The sequence below is a fragment of the Gopherus evgoodei genome, chromosome 1, assembly GCF_007399415.2.
Source record: "Gopherus evgoodei ecotype Sinaloan lineage chromosome 1, rGopEvg1_v1.p, whole genome shotgun sequence".
NCBI classification, from domain to species: domain Eukaryota; kingdom Metazoa; phylum Chordata; order Testudines; family Testudinidae; genus Gopherus; species Gopherus evgoodei.
In genome coordinates, this window is record NC_044322.1 from 38,598,744 (window position 1) to 38,618,792 (window position 20,049).

At 45.9% G+C, this 20,049-nt stretch overlaps 1 protein-coding gene across 3 annotated transcripts in view; it reads left to right on the forward strand.

Annotated features, from left to right (window-relative positions):
* The window catches only part of SGCG (sarcoglycan gamma), a 204,878-nt gene extending 185,149 nt beyond the window's left edge, over positions 1-19,729 (forward strand). For all 3 annotated transcript variants that reach the window (XM_030562005.1, XM_030562022.1, XM_030562014.1), the window contains exons 7-8: positions 9,725-9,848; positions 18,910-19,729. In XM_030562005.1, coding sequence (XP_030417865.1) covers positions 9,725-9,848; positions 18,910-19,083 — 298 coding nt within the window. In that variant the 3' untranslated portion in view covers positions 19,084-19,729. The remainder of the gene's footprint in view (positions 1-9,724; positions 9,849-18,909) is intronic.
* The last annotated feature ends 320 nt before the right edge of the window (positions 19,730-20,049 follow it).

Sequence of the window (20,049 nt, forward strand, 5' to 3'; positions counted from 1 at the left end):
AAGTTAACTGGGACCACGCCGGGAGGAAGTAGGAGAGAGGGTTGGAGAAGGGAGGAGAGGGATCCTGGCCTGTAACTGGTACGCTGCCCTCGGGCGCACCTTCAAAAGTTCGTCTTTGGTCCTGGTGGTGGTTTCGAGGGACCTTGATAGTGCCCCCCCTGGGGTCCTGATGGTCGTCTATGACCGCCTCGGTCGCGCTGCCTGCCAAAGTCCTGTCTTTGTCTAGGCACAGAGTATGGTTGGTGAGGCTGGGGATGGAAAGGCCTGCGTTGGGTCACCGGCATATGCATGCCGAGAGAACGCATTATGCCCCTGTTGTCCTTCAGGCTTTGCAGCCTGAGGTCAGTCTTTTCTGAGGAGAGGCCTTTACCATCAAATGGCAAGTCCTGAATGGTATACTGCAGCTCTGGTGGGAGGTTTGAAACCTGAAGTCATGAGATGCGCCTCACAGAAACACCCGAGGCCAAAGTCCTGGCTGCTGAGTCAGCTGCATCCAGCGAGGCCTGGAGGGAAGTTCTAGCCACCTTTTTCCCTTCCTCCGAGAGGGCAGCAAACTCTTGGTGGGAGTCTTGAGGGAGTAGCTCCGCAAACTTATCCACCACCGCCCAGGTGTTATAATTATAGCGCCTAAGCAGGGCTTGTTGATTTGCCACTCAGAGCTGTAGGGCACCTGCCGAGTACACTTTGTGGCTGAGTAGGTCCATTCGCCTAACCTCCTTAGATTTCGGGGCTGGCGCCTGCTGGCCATGGCATTCCCTGTCATTAACAGACTGGACGACTAGTGAGCAGGGAGGAGGATGGACATACAAGTACTTGTACCCTTTAGAGGGCACCATATATTTACGCTCGACTCCCCTGGCCGCAGGAGAGATAGAGGCTGGAGACTGCCATATAGTATCGGCATTGGCCTGGATGGTCTGAATAACTGGTAGGGCCACTTTAGTGGGGGCATCCACCGACAGAACGTCCACTATTGGGTCCTCTACCTCCGGGACCTCCTCCACCTGGAGGTTCATATTGAGTGCTACCCTCCTCAGGAGGTCCTGATGGGCTCTCAGGTCAATTGGAGGAGGGCCCGAGGAGGATGTTCCTGCCACCGCCTCATCTGGAGAAGAGGAAGAGGAGATGCCAGGGACGAGTGGGTCCTGTGTGGCCTCTTGCTCTTGGGCGACCTCCTGCTCCAGTGGAACCTGGGAGTCCGATGGGTGAACTGGGGCTTCATCCATAGCAGTCGGAGGGGAACGGCTAACTGTCGCCTCTGGCACTTGGTGCTCTGATGAGTCAGAGCGGGATGAAACTACTGGTACGCCGTGGGCCTGGTGGTACACCCAAGGTGTCCAGAATGACCACTGATGGGGGTCTTGGTCCTGGACCTGGGTCTCTTGGAAGACTCTGGTGGGCACATCGGAATCGCGGTCCTGTGCATAAGAGCTGTCTGCGTGGGAGGACACTGATGCGTATCTGGATGGCCATGGAGGGGCTGAAAAGCCCTGGGCAGAGTCTCTGTCTCTAGCGGACCTTGCTCTACTCGGCATCGGGGACCGGTACCGGGAGTCATACTGGTACCAGGAATGAGATTGGGACCTGCGACCGGAGCGGTGCTGGGAGGTTGACCGAGATCTCGAGGCTCGATGTCAGAAGCGGCTACGGGAGTCACGGTGCCTGGAGCAGTGCCGGGAGCTGGAGCAGTGCTGAGAGTAGCGGGCCGGTGAACGGGATACTGAACGGTGCCGCGAGTGCGACCAGTACCAATGAGGAGAACGGTACCGGGACTGCGAGCGGCGTCGGGAGTGGGAGTGCTGACGGGACCTAGAATGTCTGCGGGACCGTGACTGTGAATGGTGCCGCTCTGCTGTGCCAACAGAGGATGGTCTTATGAAGGCAGGCTTGCCAATAGACTTCTTACCCGCACTGGCGGTTCCGGGGGACGAGGCAGCGTTGACTCTGTCATGGTAATCAGATCCCTCGCTGTTGAGAATGTCTCCGGCATGGAGGGGATAGTAAGCTCAACCAAGGCTCGCGCCGGGGAGCTGACAGGCACCGGACTCAACGGCCCTTGTGGGACCGGAATCGACTGTGTCGTTTGTCGTCCGGCTGTGGTGCAGGTGGCGCGGAAGCAGCAGGAGTCTTAGGCTTTCTTGAACTCGGGAAGAGGGAGCGGTGCCGAGTCGACTTCGGTGCCGGTGACGGCTGATGCCGAGAGGCCTTGGCAGTACCGGCGCAGTCCGGTGCCGAGGAGGCGCTTCTGCCCGCTTGGTGCTGAAGGCTGAGGGGTAAGAGCCGCCTCCATGAGGAGCTGTTCTAGCCGAGAGTCCCACTCCTTTTTTGTTCTAGGCTTAAAGGCCTTGCAAATGCGACACTTATCTGCCAGGTGAGATTCCCCAAGGCACTTAAGACAGGAGTCGTGTGGATCCCCTGTCGGCATCGGCTTGCAACAGGCCGAGCACGGTTTGAAACCCGGTGAACTGGGCATGGGCCCCGGCACCGGGTGCAGGGAAGGGGCTAATCCCCAAACCCCTCTTAACTATAACACTAACTATGAACGATGAGAATTAACTATAACTATATACTTTGAACTATATACACAAAAATAACTAGAGAACTATGAGTAGCTAGGGAGGTGGAGGTCAGTAAAACCGCACTCCACAGTTCCAACGACCGACATAGGCGGTAAGAAGGAACTGAGGGGCGGTTGGGTCAGCAGGGGTATATATCCGGTGCCATAGTGGTGCCAATCCAGGGGGCGCCCAGCTGACCTACTGAGTGTTGCTAGGGTAAAAATCTTCCAATGACGTGCACGCGGTGCACACGCACCTAATTGGAATCGATATGAGCAAGCACTCAAAGAAGAACAATAAACCTTAACACAACCTGAAGACCCAAGAAGGTAGAACAGAATCAACAATAGTGAATCTAACTGGGATATTCTCAGAAATGATTAAAGTCAAACTAGCTTAAATCTTTCATTTCATTAGGAATTGTTACTTGAAGTGAAAGTTGAGAGATTCTAAATCTTTTAAAGCAGCCAAAGAAAATGATGAATTATGTCTCATATAGCATATTTTCTTTTTCTTTTTTGCATGTTGGGTTATCATGTTGATAAAAAGGACCAAGAGAATGATTAAAGGATTGGGAACAACTTCTGCTGATGAAAGAGACAAGCTTTCAGGCTACACAGAGCTCTTCTTCAGGTCTGGGAAAGGTACTCAGAGTGTTACAACAAAATACAAGGTGGAACAAATTGTTTAGCAGTAGTAGTTAATAAATATTCGAAGGGACCATTCAAGGTGAAGTGACCCATTAACACCCTGCAGTCATAGTACAAAAAGTTGAAGGGGGCAGACTCAGGAGATTACAGATTGTTGTAATAAACTATAAATCCAGTGTCTTTATTAAGAACATGATTTTTAGTTTCTAGAAAAGTTGTGCATTTAAGATCCCAGACTTGTCTTTTGAAGGCATTGTCCACATTTCCTTTGAGGACAAGGACAGAGATGTCAGATATGGAGTGATCATTTTGTGAAAATTGTTCATCTGTGGGTGATACATTGTTTTTATCTTTTATCATTTTTCTGTGTGAGTTCATCCGAGAGTGTAGTGATTGTCTGGTTTCACCCACATAGTTGTTATCTTGGAATTTAGGGCACTGGATGAGGTATACCACATGGTGTGATAGGCATGTATAGGACTCATGGATCTTGAAAGATGTGTTGTGGGTTTTGTTTTTTTTATCATTGTAGCAGTGGAGATATGTCTGTATTTCCTGGCAGCGTCTGGTGACACTTTGAGTTGGTGTGTCCTGGTCTGTGGAAAGCTAGCGAAGTTGGGCAGTTGTTTGAAGGTCAGAAGAGGGGGTTTGGAAAAGATTTCTTTAGGCATGTGGTCCCCTCATTGAATATGGGTTGTAATTGTTTAATGATACCCCATATGGGTTCCAGTGTGGGGTGGAAGGTGACGGCTACGACTGTTTAGTTGGAGGGTTATTTTTTTTTGTACTGAAGCAGGTTTGGGTGGCCCATTCCATGATGCAATCTATGTCTCTGATAGAGCATCCTTGTTTGGTGAAGGCAGTTTTAAGTGTGTAAAGGTGTGTTTCCTGGACTTTCTCCTTGGAGCATATTCTGTGGTATCTGAGGGCCTGGATGTAGATAACAGATTTCTTGGTGTGTTTGAGATGGTTACTCAAACTGTGAAGGTAGGTATGGTGCTTCTGGGTTTCTTGTATATAGTTGTCTGTAGGGTTCCACTGCTGAAGCTGACTGTGGTATACAGGAAGTTGATGCTGGTATGTAAATGGTCTAGAGAGAGTTTGATGGATGGTTGCTGGTTGTTGAAGTTGTGGTGGAAATCTACGAGGGTTGTTTAGGTTGTTTGTCCAAAGGATAAAAATGTCATTGATGTATCTCAGCTATACCTGGTTTCATGGAGCTTTTGTCCAGAAATTCTTCTTCAAGGTGACCCCTGAAGAGGCTGGAATGTTGGGGAGTCATGGCCACAGAATATGATTTTTACAATTTCTGTTATTCAAAATTATTTGGCAAAAAATTTGCAGCAAATGAAAATAATAATGAGACTGTGGAACTCATACTCAGAGCATATTAACATGTCCACAGATTACACTGTCTTCGGTTCAATATGTAATATAGCCTTCTTAGACCTACAATAAGCAAACACACAAACAACATGTCCCTCCTCTTGGTAGTGGAAGGTGCTGAGATATTATGCTGATGAACACAGAATAGAGAGAGATTCATAGTTATGATACAACTTAAATATTGACAAAGCCTTTGGGATTTGAGGTATCTTTGAACCTTCAATTAATTGCAGGTACATAAACTTTTTAAAACTAAGGCCATAGTATTATTTTCTTCTTTCACATAAATTGATTTTTATTGGAATATGTAATTGCAAATGTAACTGGAATATTTCCAAATACAATATATGCCCTTCATATAAAATGACCCTGATTCAACAAACAGAAGCAAATATGTACATCATGTTCCTCTTAAAAGGTATCAGAAAAGATATATAGCTCTTCTAGATGAAATCAGGAAAAAGTCAAACTACAGTAACTAAGCATCCAAAAAGCTGCTATCTTAATGGGTACTTACAAGCAGCAAAGAATCCTGTGGCACTTTATAGACTAACAGAGGTTTTGGAGCATGAGCTTTCATGGGTGAATACCCACTTCCTCAGATGAAAGCTCATGCTCCCAAACCTCTGTTAGTCTATAAGGTGCCACAGGATTCTTTGCTGCTTTTACAGATCCAGACTAACACGGCTACCCCTCTGATACTAGACACAATGGGTACTTAGGCCATGTCTACATCTAAAATTTGCAGCGCTGGTTGTTACAGCTGTATTAGTACAGCTGTATAGGGCCAGCGCTGCAGAGTGGCCACACTTACAGCAACCAGCGCTGCAAGTGGTGTTAGATGTGGCCACACTGCAGCGCTGTTGGGCGGCTTCAAGGGGGATTCCGGGAACGTGAGAGCAAACCGGGAGAGGAGACCAGCTTCGCCGCGGTTTGCTCTCGCGTTCCCCGAACCACCCTGCAAACCGCAGGAAAGGAGACCTGCTTGCTCGGGGTTCCGGGAACGCGAGAGCAAACCGGGAAAGGAGACCAGCTTCACCGCGGTTTGCTCTCGCGTTCCCCGAACCACCCTGCAAACCGCAGGGAAGGAGACCTGCTTGCTCGGGGTTCCGGGAACGAGAGAGCAAACCGGGAAAGGAGACCAGCTTCGCCGCGGTTTGCTCTCGCGTTCCCCGAACCACCCTGCAAACCGCAGGGAAGGAGACCTGCTTGCTCGGGGTTCCGGGAACGAGAGAGCAAACCGGGAAAGGAGACCAGCTTCGCCGCGGTTTGCTCTCGCGTTCCCGGAGCCACCCAGCAAACCGCAGGGAAGGAGACCTGCTTGCTCGGGGTTCCGGGAACGAGAGAGCAAACCGGGAAAGGAGACCAGCTTCGCCGCGGTTTGCTCTCGCGTTCCCCGAACCACCCAGCAAACCGCAGGGAAGGAGACCTGCTTGCTCGGGGTTCCGGGAACGAGAGAGCAAACCAGGAAAGGAGACCAGCTTCGCCGCGGTTTGCTCTCGCGTTCCCGGAGCCACCCAGCAAACCGCAGGGAAGGAGACCTGCTTGGTCGGGGTTCCGGGAACGAGAGAGCAAACCGGAAAAGGAGACCAGCTTGATTACCAGAGGCTTCCTCCTTCCATGGAGGTCAAGAAAAGCGCTGGTAAGTGTCTACATTGGATTACCAGCGCTGGATCACCAGCGCTGGATCCTCTACACCCGAGACAAAACGGGAGTACGGCCAGCGCTGCAAACAGGGAGTTGCAGCGCTGGTGGTGCCCTGCAGATGTGTACACCTTCAAAGTTGCAGCGCTGTAACTCCCTCACCAGCGCTGCAACTTTCTGATGTAGACAAGCCCTTAGTGTAGTTTGTTATCCAAGGCACAAAATTGAGCTCCCGTGAGTTACTAATAGTTCAAAAGAACATTTAAAGTTCATTGTTTATTACTTGCATAGTATATAAGCTATTCTTGAGGCAAATAGCTTTTAAAAAAGAATTAGTTATGAATAATAGCTTCTGCAATTACACTATTCAAAATGACAATTATACGCTTGTTCTTCAGCATATTGATCACCAGCTGGAGACAGAGAAATTTTACTCCCTGCACATGATATATTCTGTGTATTCTGGGGATTTTATGCCTCCCACTAAAGTATCTGATATTTATCTGTGTCAAAGACAGAATAATGAATTAGATAGACCACTGGTTGATTTTGCTGTGGTCATTTGTATTCTGTGCAAGACTACTTGTAAGCTAGGCAACAGTCTCAAAAGTGTGTTTGCCCCAGGTGTACTCTTTCTACGAGGTTGTGTAGACAGCAAAAAGGGCCGGGTTCAAATATTTAGGTGTTGCTCCTAAAATGTACAAAACGTTGCCAGCTTGAGGCACCGCACCCCTAGTCCTCAACAAGTATGAGAAAAACTAATTTTATTTTGAGCAGTGTCCCTATGGGTGCTCTAATTGAGGTGCACTTGTGTCCCTGAGTGTAGGATCAGAGATCTTCGATAGCAGTGCCTGTTGGGGTGATGGGGAAATCCTCCCCATCTCGTGCTGTGAGCAGCAACTATATAGCACTGTTCGGTCCAACCACCCTCAGTTCCTTCTCAACCGCCCTTCACAAGGGACAGAATCTCTAGCAAAACCCTTCACAGGAAAGTCTTTGCTGCCTTTACTAATGTTAGTGTTTCTGTTAAAAGTTTATACTTGATACTCATTTCCATTTCTTAGTTTTTCCCTCCTGAAAAAAAATTATTTCCTCCCTGTTACTCCTTAGGTTAGAATAGTATTTTTTTTCTATGTTCTTCCCTACAGGGAAATTCTCCCCTACATGGGGCTATGCCAAGATTCCCGGGGTTTAATAGGTACCTCACCTGCTATGAGACCATCGCTGTATGTGACAGGCATTCATGGTACATTTGTTGCTTAGGGGAGGGGCAAATACCACAGAAATACACAGACTGCCTCAGCTTAAAGGCATGAACCTGAAAGAACCATAACCTGAAGCTAAAAATGTTAATGATGGACAGTTCATTCAGGGCCGGCTCCAGGCCCCAGCGCGCCAAGCGCGTGCTTGGGGCGGCATGCCGCGGGGGGCACTCTGCCAGTTGCCGGGAGGGCAGCAGGCAGCTCTGGTGGACCTCCCGCAGGCGTGCCTGCGGAGGGTCCGCTGGTCCTGCAGCTCCGGTGGAGCATCCGCAGGCATGCCTGCGGGAGGTCCACCAGAGCCGCGGGACCAGCGGACCCTCTGCAGGGACGCCTGTGGGAGGTCCACCGGAGCCGCGGGACCGGCGAGTGGCAGAGCGCCCCCCACGGCATGCCGCCGTGCTTGGGGCGGTGAAATGGCTAGACCCGACACTGAGTGCATTGTGGCCAGACTCAGACCCTGGCCCCAATACCTGTCCTGTGCAACAGTCGCCATCAACTGCTGCCCCGCACTTGCCACGTGCTGTAAAAAGAAAGCAAGAAATGAACCCTGAGCTCACCTACCAAGGAACCATCACAAAAAAGGGTCCCCTGCAAGGTCAATAGCCTCAGCATCTTCCACTGAGAGACTTAGCTCCAGTGACCACCCAGAGACCTGCAGTACAGGCACTACTGATAAGTCCAAGGACCGTAAGAGGACAGGACCATGCAAGATGGTACCGTCACATGATACCAGCAAAGAGAGGCCCAAAGCCACACAGTTGGCACTGGCTGCTCTAACAAAACCTATGGCACAAAGTGCTTCAGCACCAGTGAAGCCTTTGGAGCCATCTACTGGTTAATGGGGGCCTGTTTCATCTCCAACAAAAGTCAACTCCCAGTCATTCTGAGAAACCCTTCTCCTTTCCTTCACCCCCACAGGCTCTCTAGCCTACCAAGCAGGGAAAAGAGATCTTTCCTTATTCCCTCCACTATAAGAGAGACACTTTGTTCCCCATCAGGAAGGTGAGAGGCCTTTATTATTGAAATAATTTGTTTGAAGAAAAAAAAAGTACAGTACAAATAAGAACAAGATTTCAATTCTTTTTTCCTGTTTACAACCCTAAGGGAATAAATTAGTTAAGAAACTATCAGAGCCATTATATTATTCATTTTCTTTAAAACAGACTATTTTTTAAAGGACACAGGCAGGAAGAATTGAGTTCAGTATCATCCAGTGTAACTATGGCTGAGGGCCTAACATTGGGTCTGCTATCATTAAGCAGAACTAGCTAATAATGCAAAGGTGCACAAGGATCTGATCTTGAAAGGTACCGATGCTCTGACATGACCTGGTCCTAACTAGGTAATCACAGAAAGAAGCAAAATACATACATATCCTATTGCAATGTGTTTTGTATTGGATTTTTAATGAGCAAATAGAAAGCATTGCTTGAAATCAAACCTAATTATTGTTTCTGATCTTCTTGTTTAATTTTGTAAATAATGCCAAATATCCAAAAGTGGGAAAAATCCTGATCTCTTTTACAAACAGAACCCCATTAATTCCAGGTAGCTGAGCCAAGGAGGCAACCATTCAGCTACTATGGTCCCTTCCTGCCACCTTGTGGCACCAAATGTGTTTGCACAGGTACTGTTATATAATATGTTTGGTGTATGTTAGACTTTAACTTTATTACTTGTAGCTATTTCTGAGTATTTTCGGCAGATTAATTTCAAGTATTTTTCAGATGTTAGGGTACTTACAGCAAGCACATAAATGTACCAAGTGAAATCCTGAAACCCTGGCCCCATTTAAGTCAATGGCAAAACTTAATTGGGTTGGGATTTCACCAACTGTGTTTAGAATGTTTTGGTTTATATCAAGTGAAAATAAAGATTATAAAAATGCATTTTCAAATATGAATATTTGTATCAGAACAATTATGGTCTCACTGAAAACTACACCTTAGGAACGCAAATTGCAGTGTTTGTGCCTAAAGCACCATATAGTATGATCCTGAGTTCTTTCTGCACTGTCATACAGGATACTCTGTTGGTTTTGAAACAACTACCCACTGTTTCAAGTCTGCATAAAGAAATAGGAACCTATCATCTTTTATAGAATTCCTCACATCACTATCACAGAATGTTTTATAAGTTCAAAGGTTTTTTTTTAAATTATTTTACAAAATAAAGAAACTTTTTAAGAATATGCTATAGCCAGATTTCCTCTACTTGCTTTCAGATTGGAATCACCAACTCGGTCTTTGAGTATGGATGCACCAAAAGGGATTAATATTAAAGCACAAGCTGGCAATATTGAAGCTCTCTCTCAGATGGATATCAAATTGCATAGCAGTGAAGGAGTGGTGAGTATGATAAATTATATTTTTATTGTGTTTTATATTGATGCTGTTTGATATTGCCATCAATGTCATTAAGTCATTTTAAAGTAACTATATTATAATTGTTTAGATTTTAGCAAATATGCTGATAGTTCCAGATAATGATGCCATAATAATACATTTGTTTACAGGGCAAGGATTAAATAATAATGTAAAATGATATGGTGTTTAAAAAATGCTAAGAAGTCACTTCTATCCTAGCACAGCGCTTATTCGCTTATTATTTTATTTTATTATTATTATTTTTTTATGAAGTGAGTTCTCTGCTTTGTTCCATGCAGTTTCTGTAGTTCTGGAACATGAGAGGTAGAGTGATAACCTAATACATAATGAAATGCAAGAAGACAGATGTCCAGCTCCGGCTCCCATTGAAGTCAGTGGACTTTAGCCATTGATTTCAGTGGAAGCAAGAAAAGACTCTAGGAGAAAAATCTTAAAGGAATTAAGTGCCTAAGACAGGTCAGTCCTTTCTAGTGAAAGACTAAAGGGGTGGTGGTGCTACCTTTATACTCAGTAGCCCACTGATGGGGGCACTCACCTCAGAGGTGGAAAAACCTAGGTGTGATTCTCTGCTTTCCTGATTTGCAGCTTGAACACAGGTCTCCTATCTCTTAGGTGAATGCCTTAACCATCAGACTGTCAGGGATAGGGTTTTTCAATCTCTTCTGTTGAACCAGATCCTCTATGTATAAATTACAGTGCTTAATTTGTAATGAAAGAGGTGCCAGGCTCAAGGAGTAAGGTGCCAGGGCTAAAGCAATTTTTTTTACTTTAATAACTGATGCAGTAAGCCCAGAGGTGCTGGGGTGATGAACTGCCAAGCCTTTAAAGGTGCCCCAGCCACAAATTAGGCACTGATAAAATACATATTCGTTGGAGCAGGGACTAGACCACTGGTCTCCTAGGTGAGAGCCCTTAGCATTCATTCTCATGTTTTCTCTTTCTGCCCCAATGAGTATTTGTACATAGTGGAACAGGCTGTGGGGGAGGAGGGACAGCAGAGGAGATGCTGAAGGTAGCCTCCCGGGCCAAGAGCTCAGGGGCCGGGCAGGACGGTCCCATGGGCCGGATGTGGCCCGAGGGCCATAGTTTGCTAACCTCTGTTCTAGTCCCTGCTTCAAATGAGGCAGAGCAAGGATTTGAAAACAGTCTCCACATCTCAGGTGACTACCTGGCTGTTGGGTATTCAGGAACACACATATGCCATAGCCTGAAAAATTCCTGATATTGGTATCCCCAGTGTATTTTATGCAGGCCTGATCTGGTAGGTGTGCTACCCGATTGAGTCCCACAGGCAAGACAGGCCAGGGAACGCCTCATTTAAATATCCCACTGGAACTTAAGCAGGAGCTAGGGCACTGAGCAGCTTGATGGGGTTAGGACTTAGATGGTTTTGCGCATGCCCACTGGCGAAAACTTAGGCACCTGACGAACAGACTTTAAAGGCAGCTGAATGTTTCCTAAATATTGGATTTAGGTTCCTAAGGTGGCAGGTAGATGTCTAAGTCCCTTTGTGGATCTTGCCCCCTAGGAGCCTAAATCCTACTGACTTTCAATGAGATCTAAGGGACAGATTTTTGAAGGTATTTAGGTGCCTACAGATAGGCACCTTTATGAGATTTTTCCAAAGCACTTAGGCTTGGATTCACTAAGGTATTTAGGTGTTGTGATGCTGAGTGTCACTCCACCTAACTTTTAGGCATTTAGAAAATCACAGGATCAGCACTGTGATCCACAAAGTCTGCGTTAGGTGCCTAGGCTCCATCGATCATGAATGAGGCGAGACAGGCATCTTAGACTGTGACTCACAAAAGCCAGTATCCTAATCCTATGTCTACACTAGAGAGCCTGCAGCAGCACAGCTGTACCAATGCACTGTAAGATCTCGTGTGTAGCCACTCTGAGCTGATAGGAGAGAGCTCACCCATCGACGTAGTTAAACCACCCCCAATGAGCAGCAGTAGCTATGTCGGTGGGAGACGTTCTCCCACTGACACAGCTCTGTGCACGCTACCACCTATGCTGGTGAAATTTATGTTGCTCAGGGGTGTGTGTGCTTTTTCACACCCCTCAGTGACAACATTTTTACCAACCTAAATGGTAGTGTATACATGGCGTAAGTGGGGAGTTGCCTAAACTAGCCAATGAGAGATGCTGACAAGAGGGGTGTGTGCTAAGTGCTGCCCCTCCTAGAGATAAACACCTCACTGTAGCCTGGACTTAGGCATCTGTTGTCAGATGCTACCGGTGTGGTGCTCTGCTCTGTTCAATGTTGATATAAATCGGCTGCGTGCGTGTGTTCCCTCTGTGTGCTGTCCCAGCTCTGCGCAGATAGCTGACACAGCAGACCCCGAGAGAACCCCCAATGACCACAGACTCTAGTAAGGTATGAAGGCACGTCGGCCAGGTTTATTGTCGAAGAGAAGCACAGTCTTCAGCTCCCTGGCAAACGAAGTCTAAGATGCTGCTAAGGTGCAGCTAGCCAGTACATATGTGTTCCCTGTCAATGGACTCAGCTCAGTCAGTGGCAGGACTTTCCACTGTCCCCTAGCCTGGACAAAGACACCACCCCAGGGATGCATTCTTATACACAGGTACAAACAAATTACACATCACTCCTGACGTATGAGGTGCAACCCCTCTACGTAGCAAGGTACAATCCCTCCACGTAGTAAGGTGCCGCCTCTCACCTTGTACATGTTGGTTTGAACAAAACAACTCTATCTATCATATTACCCTTTTGGCCCTGTCATTGGGATGGGTCAGCCTGTTCCTTGTTATCTGTGTGGAGTGTAGGAGTATGTGAATGTTCTGATATCTGGTGTCCAGTACCTTTTAGGTATGTCTCTTTTTGCAGCATCAGCCCTTTCCTTGCCAGTTTCTGTGAGCAGGGCCTGCCTCTGGCTCATAGCTTAACTTTGCTTTATGTTAGCAAAGTCTTGACCATTACTTTAGTTCAGGCCTTAGGCCTCATACTAGGCCTCTGATACCAAGGTTTATATCTCAGGGCCTCCTCTTACTACAGCATCTAGCCCTGTTAGTGAGTCTCAGCTGTGAACCCTCTGTTCAAGTTAGGCACCTAAGGCATTTTTATGCGGACAAGGAGAAGGTGCTGCCTCATAACCACCCCAGTGGTTAGGGTACTCACGTGAGATGCAGGAGACTCCCAGTTCAAGTCCCCCTCCACATGAGAAGGAGAAGGGATTTCAATGCACATCTGCCAACTTCCACTGAGCTATGGGATAGCCTGACCAGGGACCTCCCTCAATCTCTCCTGTTGAAGCTGCTGCACTGTGGAGAACTAAAGAGTTCTTCTTGAAGTAGCATCCCTATGGGTGCCCCACTCTAGATGTGCTTGCACCCCATGCACCTCAGATCAGAGATTTTAGGTAGCTGTGTCTGTTCAGCCCATGCATATACCCACTGCAGCCTCGTGCCTGGTACCATTCTTTCTCAACCACCTTGGCCTGAGATGGAGCCTCAGCAGCATTCAAGTTGAACTTACCTCAACTGTATTTTTATCTCATTCTTACTAGTTAGTGTTAGTTCTTAGAATTTCCTTCATCAGTTAGCTGTAATAATTTTTATAGCATTTAAAAAAAACGTTTAAAAGATTTTACTTATACTTTTAGGATAAGGACTATTGTCCTTTCACCTATTTTTTGCTTTTTGATTTTTTGTTTCTCCCCTCAGGGGAACTTCAGCCCTGGGAGGGTATGCCTGGTTCTCCTGGGCTTAAACGCTGCTTTTCGTGCCGAGAGGCTATCCTGGTCAGAGACAGACACTCCTGATTTGTCTGCTGCCTTGGGGAGTCACATGTTCCCCCAAAGTGTAATTTATGTCTGCAATTAAAATTGAGGGCCAGAAAGAACTAGGAACTTTAACTATGTCTCCTCATAATGGAGACCTCACTCTGACCAGCTTCTGACCCCAGCCAGGGGGACCTCCTCCCCCATACAATGGTCTCTGAACATGTCAGCCACTTCCACCTCCTCAGCACAGCAATGCCCTACAGCACTGAATAAGAAATCTCTGGACTCCTGTTAAAAAGACTCTAGAAAGTGGTCTTTAAGTTCTCAGGGTAGAGAATCTACCTCAGAGAGACAGTCTCCAATTCAGACAACTTCTTTGGCACCTACCAATTTCTGTAGGTTCTTTAGGTACTGTGACCACCAACAGGCCTAAGAATCCTAAAGGTTCCAGCTCTGGAAGATTGGTATCATTGAGTAATTGGAGCAGCAGAGAAAAGAAGACCAGTTCTTCTGAATTGGACTCTTCTGACAGTCTACCAAGACCTCGGTACCCAGCACTTCAGCTTTGCAAAGGGCTAGACCAACACCTACTGGCCACGCATCAGAGCACCTGAGATTTTCAGTACCATCGGTGCCTTCTGCCACAGTTACCTCTACCCAACTTACCTCATCAGTACCATCCACTGTTACAGTACTGCAAGAGTTTTGATTTCCTCAGACTTGGCAGTAACAGAAACACCTGAATATCCCCAGTTTGGCACTGACGCATTCTCAGTACCAAGCACCTCTCGGCCTTATCTCTATGTGTGCTCCACCTCTATGAAGTGACAAGGAGGCGGAAGATGATGGGGACTTTTCATCAGTCTTCCACATTACTGTCCAAGGCTCTCCTTTCCATTATCAAGGAATCTTCTATCCTAAGAACTCTAAAAAGTCAGACAATCTTTGTGAGAGATGCACTCCAGCCGCTGGTATGGACACCCTTGGTTTCCTCCTCCCATGTCTTATGTACTGCCTCAGTGGCCGTACCGGGACCCTTGGATGACTTACCATCAACAATTATCCAGGTCCCCTAATGCTTCTTTCTGGGAGAAGAACAGACAATCCCCACCAGCCTTTCTCTGTAGGGTTCCTGATCCACAAGAGACCTTTGAGGAGCAGGAAGTGAGATTGGACAAAGAAATCTCTATAACCTGCAACTCTCTACCCCTACAAGTAATATCTCTTCCTCTTCCCCAGATGAAATTGTCTTGCCTCCTCCGCTGTCCTTGGCCAATGATTTTAAACAGTTCCAGGACCTCAATAAAGGATAGGTGACTCCTTGCAAATTCCACTGAAAGAGGTTAGGAGTCCTAGAATAAATTACTTGACATTCTGTACATGCCAGAGGGAAGGGATTTTATTCCAGGTACCTCCTGGTTATAAAAAAGAATGGCATTTGGAGACCTATTCTAGATCTAATATTATACAACAGATTTATAAAGATTCAGAGGTTCAATATGATAACTCTTGCAGTAATAAATGCATCATTGGACCCAGGGGATTGGTTCTTGGCCCTCAACCTTCAAGATGCTTATTTCCATATAAGAGAAGGTTCCTACAATTCTCTGTGGGTCAAGAGCACTTTCAATACACAATGCTCCAGTTCAGTCTCTTGTCTGCACCCTGAGTGTCCCCAAAAGTTCTTTCCCTGGTAGTGGCTCATCTTCACAGACAAGGATCGCTGATTTTCCCATACTATGATGATTGCTTGCTCAAAAGCAGTCCCTCAATGAAGCTTCAATGGCCACTTAGAGGGTTGTAGACCTATTTTTCAGGCTGGGACTACAATTAAACACCTTAAATTCCACCTTAACCCTGGTGCAAATTCTGGAGTTCATAGGAGTTTACCTCAATGCAGTACCAGCCAAACCATTCTTCCCTTCGCACTGGTTCATAACGCTAATCAGTTTAGTCACTACAGTACAAATCAGCCCTCAAACATCTGCCAGAAACTATCTTCAGCTATTGGGACATATGGAGATTGGCACCATAGTAATAAAACATGTGAGGCTTCACATGCGCTGCCTCCAAGGATGGCACAGAACTGTTTATTTGCCAAGCAGAGTTTAAACACGCTACTTTCCATGCCTTGGGTAGTAAAAAATATCCTTTGACTTGGTGGAAGAACCCTCATAATGTTTGTGCAGGGTTCCCCTTCACTCAGCCATCCCCAACATCAGTAGTAACAACAGATGAATCTGTACTGGGATGGGGAGCTCACTTAGACCCTCATACTATTCAAGGCAGGTGGTCTTCTCTTGAGTGCACTCTGCACATTAACTTGCTGGAGCTCAGGGCAATCAGAAATGCCTGTATCCATTTCCTCCCTCTGATCAGTGAGGGTTATATAAACTGTCAAAGGGGAGTGAGATTGCCTTCCCTCTGCATCAAAGCAGAGAGGCTTTGGAACTGGTGCACATGAAACTAGATCAGCATCTCAGCAGCTTACCTTCTAGGTGTACAAAACACAGTGGATGCCCTCATCAGGCGTGTCCCTCAATATCATGAATGGGAGATAGATCCCACTGTACTCCACTGCATATTTCAGTTTTGGGACATCCCATAGATGGACCTATTCGCCACAGCCAAGTAAAAGAAGTGCTTCCAGTTGTGCTTGAAAGGCAGTCACCACTTCCTGACGATGCCTTTCTGCTTCATTGGAGTCTAGGTCTTCTATTTGCATTTCCCCAAACTCCCTTGATATCCAAGGTGCTATTCAAGATAAGGAAAGACAAAGACAATGTTATTCTTGAAGTTCTGACGTGGCCAAGACAAACATGGTTTCCTTATCTCACTCAGGTCACTATTTGTCAACTGATCACTCTCTGGACTGTCTCCCATCTCCTCTCTCATGATGGCAGTCAAATCCGTCACCCCAACCCTTGGGGTTCTTTGACTCAAGGCACAATTCACGGGGTTAGAAACAACCTGTTCTGAGGATGTGAAAAGAATGTGGTTACATAGCAGGAAAGAATCTACTTGTGACACATATACCTAAAAGTAGATGAAATTCAAACACTAGTGTGACCTAAAATATTTTTCACTTCCATCCTCCCTATTATTGTTTGTACTAGATTACATTTTAGAGCTAAAAATGACAGGATTATCTTTAAACTCCATACATATGTGTTTGGCAGCTATTATGTTATATCTTATGGTAGAAGGTTTTTACATCTTCACTCATCCTATAAGGAGGTTTCTCAAGGGATTGGATAACTTCTTCCCACAAATCAGGTGCCCTACACTCGCATGGGACCTCAACTTGGTATTCAGACATCATACAAGGCCTCCCTTTCAACCTGTGGCCACCTGCTCCCTTCTACACGTCTATGAAAACTGCATTTGTAGTAACTGTTCTTTCTGCTCAAAGAGTGGGTAAGAAAGGGTCTCTGGTGGCATACCCCCCCATCACAGTCTCCTTTAAGAATAAGGTCACACTATGACTGCATCCCAAGTTCCTATCAAAGGTATCTTCAGACTTCCACATGAATCAACCTATCCACCTTCCAGTTTTCCACCCTAAGCCAGCCCTGGATAAAGGAGATGTGACATTACATTACATTACATTGATGTCGGGAGGGCAGTAGCCTTTTAACTAAATAGGACTAAGCCCTTTAGGAAATCTCCCAGACTATTTCTCTCCATTGTGGACAGAACTAAGGGATCTCTGATTCCCAAGCAAAGACTCCCTAGATGGGTATCTGGCTGAATTACCTACTGCTATCAGTTTCAGGAGCTTCAAGCTACCTCTAGAGTATTAACTCACTCCACAAGATCCCCCTCTACTTCAGTAGCCTTTCTTAAGAATGTTTCCACCATGGAAATATGTAGAGCCATGACTTGGACCTTCATTCATACATTTGCTGAACTATGCAGTTACTCGTGCCTCAGCTTCTAATGCCATATTTGACTCTACTGTTATGTCTTTGGTCTTAGACTCAATGCCGAAGCCCCAGCCCTTTGTAGAGGGTACTGCTCAAAAGTCATCTAGAGTGGAGCACCCATAGGGCCACTACTCGAAGAAGAGGTTACTTACTCTGTGCAGTAACTGTGGTTCTGCGACATGTGTCCCCCTATTGGTGCTGCACTACCCGCCCTACTCTCCTCTCCTTTGGAGTTCTTTACAGTAGAAAAGAAGCTGAGGATGGTTTGCCTGCACAGCTCTATATAGCCTTGGTGCAGAGCACAAGACTGCAGGGAGTGCATGCACAGGCAAGATAGATGCCCCAATCTGAGGTGCATGGAGCACAAGCGCACCTAGAGCAGAGCACCCATAGGGACACCATCTTGAAGTTCCCGCACAGGGTGAGTAACCACCTTTTTGAAGCAGGGGGACTGGATTCTGGGCCTCCCACATTGGGTGTGAGTGCCTTAACCGCCAGGCAATAGAGTCACTCTCAGACGTATGTTTTCTTTCTCACTCTGTTCCCCTCCCTCAATAACTCTTTAACTAATTATCCACAGTGCAACTTAAGCAGGAGAGATTGAAAAAACACCACATAAGAATATCCCATAGCCCAGTAATGAGAGCATTCGCCTGAAAATTGGCTGATCCCTGTTCAAATCCTCTCTTTTCATCAGGTAGAAAGGGGAGCTGGATTGAGGCTCTCCCACATCCCAGGTGATAAACCTAACCACTGGGCTAAAAGTTGCTAGGAGTGCTTTTCCTTTCCTCATCTCCCCAGCCAGCTGTTTTGTGTGAATTTATCTGAGAGACCCGATCTGGTAGACAGCCTCTGAGCATGCCTACTAGATTGGGCTGCACATGTGAGTTAGGTGAGCAAATGTCTATCTTCCCTGGTTTGTGAATTGCTCTTTGGGACCTGGTCAGCAGACAGGTGCCCGGATGCTTAGAGTGAGGCAGCAGCACACATGCCCAGAGACAGAAACATAGATGCTGAGGGAACTCTGATTACAAGATCGTAGGCACCGAGTGAGGGTAGGTGTACACAGGGTTCAGTGAATTGCAGGGGACCCTAAAACTGGGACTTAGGCCCCTAACCCCAGATTTAGGTGCCTAAGTACCTTTGTGCATCTGGGCCTTAGTGCCTAACTCCCACTGTCAATAGGATTTAGATACCTAAATATCTTTGAGGATCTCGGTCAAAGTGCCTAAGTTTTGAAAATGGGTCTTAATAGCCTAAGTCATTTAGATGCTTCTGAAAATTTAACCCCTTAATCTGTTACTGCTACCTCTAACAAACCCATTTGTCCTGCTTTCTCCCATACAGCTTCTACTTGATGCTGAAACTGTGCGGCTGCCCAAATTGCCTGAAGGGACAAGGGGTGGATCTGATAGATCTCAGGAACTCTATGAGATCTGTGTTTGTCCAGATGGAAAGCTTTACTTGTCAGCAGCTGGTCGGTATTCAACTTGCCAGGAATACAGTCATGTCTGTCAATAAAGCACCTACCTATGCCATATTTTCTCTGGCTATTCTCACTGAATTTTATATTGTTTTGTAGCAGAGTTTCCAAGATTTTAAAAACCATCGCCATAATCTGGGAAACACATTTGCATCCAGAATTCTAGATTGTAAGGAAAAAAAGCAAAAGAGCACAATTAAAATTTTACCTTCAACAGACATGTTTGAGCTAAACTAAATGTTCTGGAAATGACATTTGGAAGTCAGCCATATAGTGAACTAAAAAAAATCAAAAGGATTTATTTGCAACATTGAACTGTTACTCAGTATGTTGATCATGTAATAGTTAATATTTCCTAGCTCTACGATTTTCTCTTAATACATGTAAACATTTGCTAGTAGTACAAATTGCATTAGTGTGTGAAATTCAGTTTAAGGAATTACTTGAACTATTTGATAAGACAAAAGCATTGTTTGGTGAATTCACGTAGTGCCAGCAAACAGTCTATGCAATTTTGTTCTTGCAATAACACAAACGATGAAGGCGCTGCTTTTTGTATGAGTCCTGTGCAAAATGTGTTAAACTGATAAATCCTTTGTTTCTAGATTGGCAAAGCATATGTAGATTTGCTTGTTATTGGGATGCATGAAAGAAATCACAATAATTAAAGTGAAATCTTCAAGATTACTGATTTATAACATTCTTTGTCATCAGAGTTGTTAACTGTACAAAAGTGAAATATGTTCATATATCCCACTCCAACAATAGCTCCTTGTACTGCATGGACCAGGATATTCACCTGAAAGCCTTTTTTTAGCTTTTACAGTGTGATTGTAATTGGAACTCGGTAACTGGAAATTTGTGCTGCTCTTAGCTACTTGCCAGCTGGACTATGAAAAGAAAAAAAAATCTTAAAGATGGTTCTAGCTTTCTCAAATGCACGATGCTATTTGGTAACTAGAAAAAGTTCCTCTTCCTGAAGCCCACGAATCACCTAACTGCAG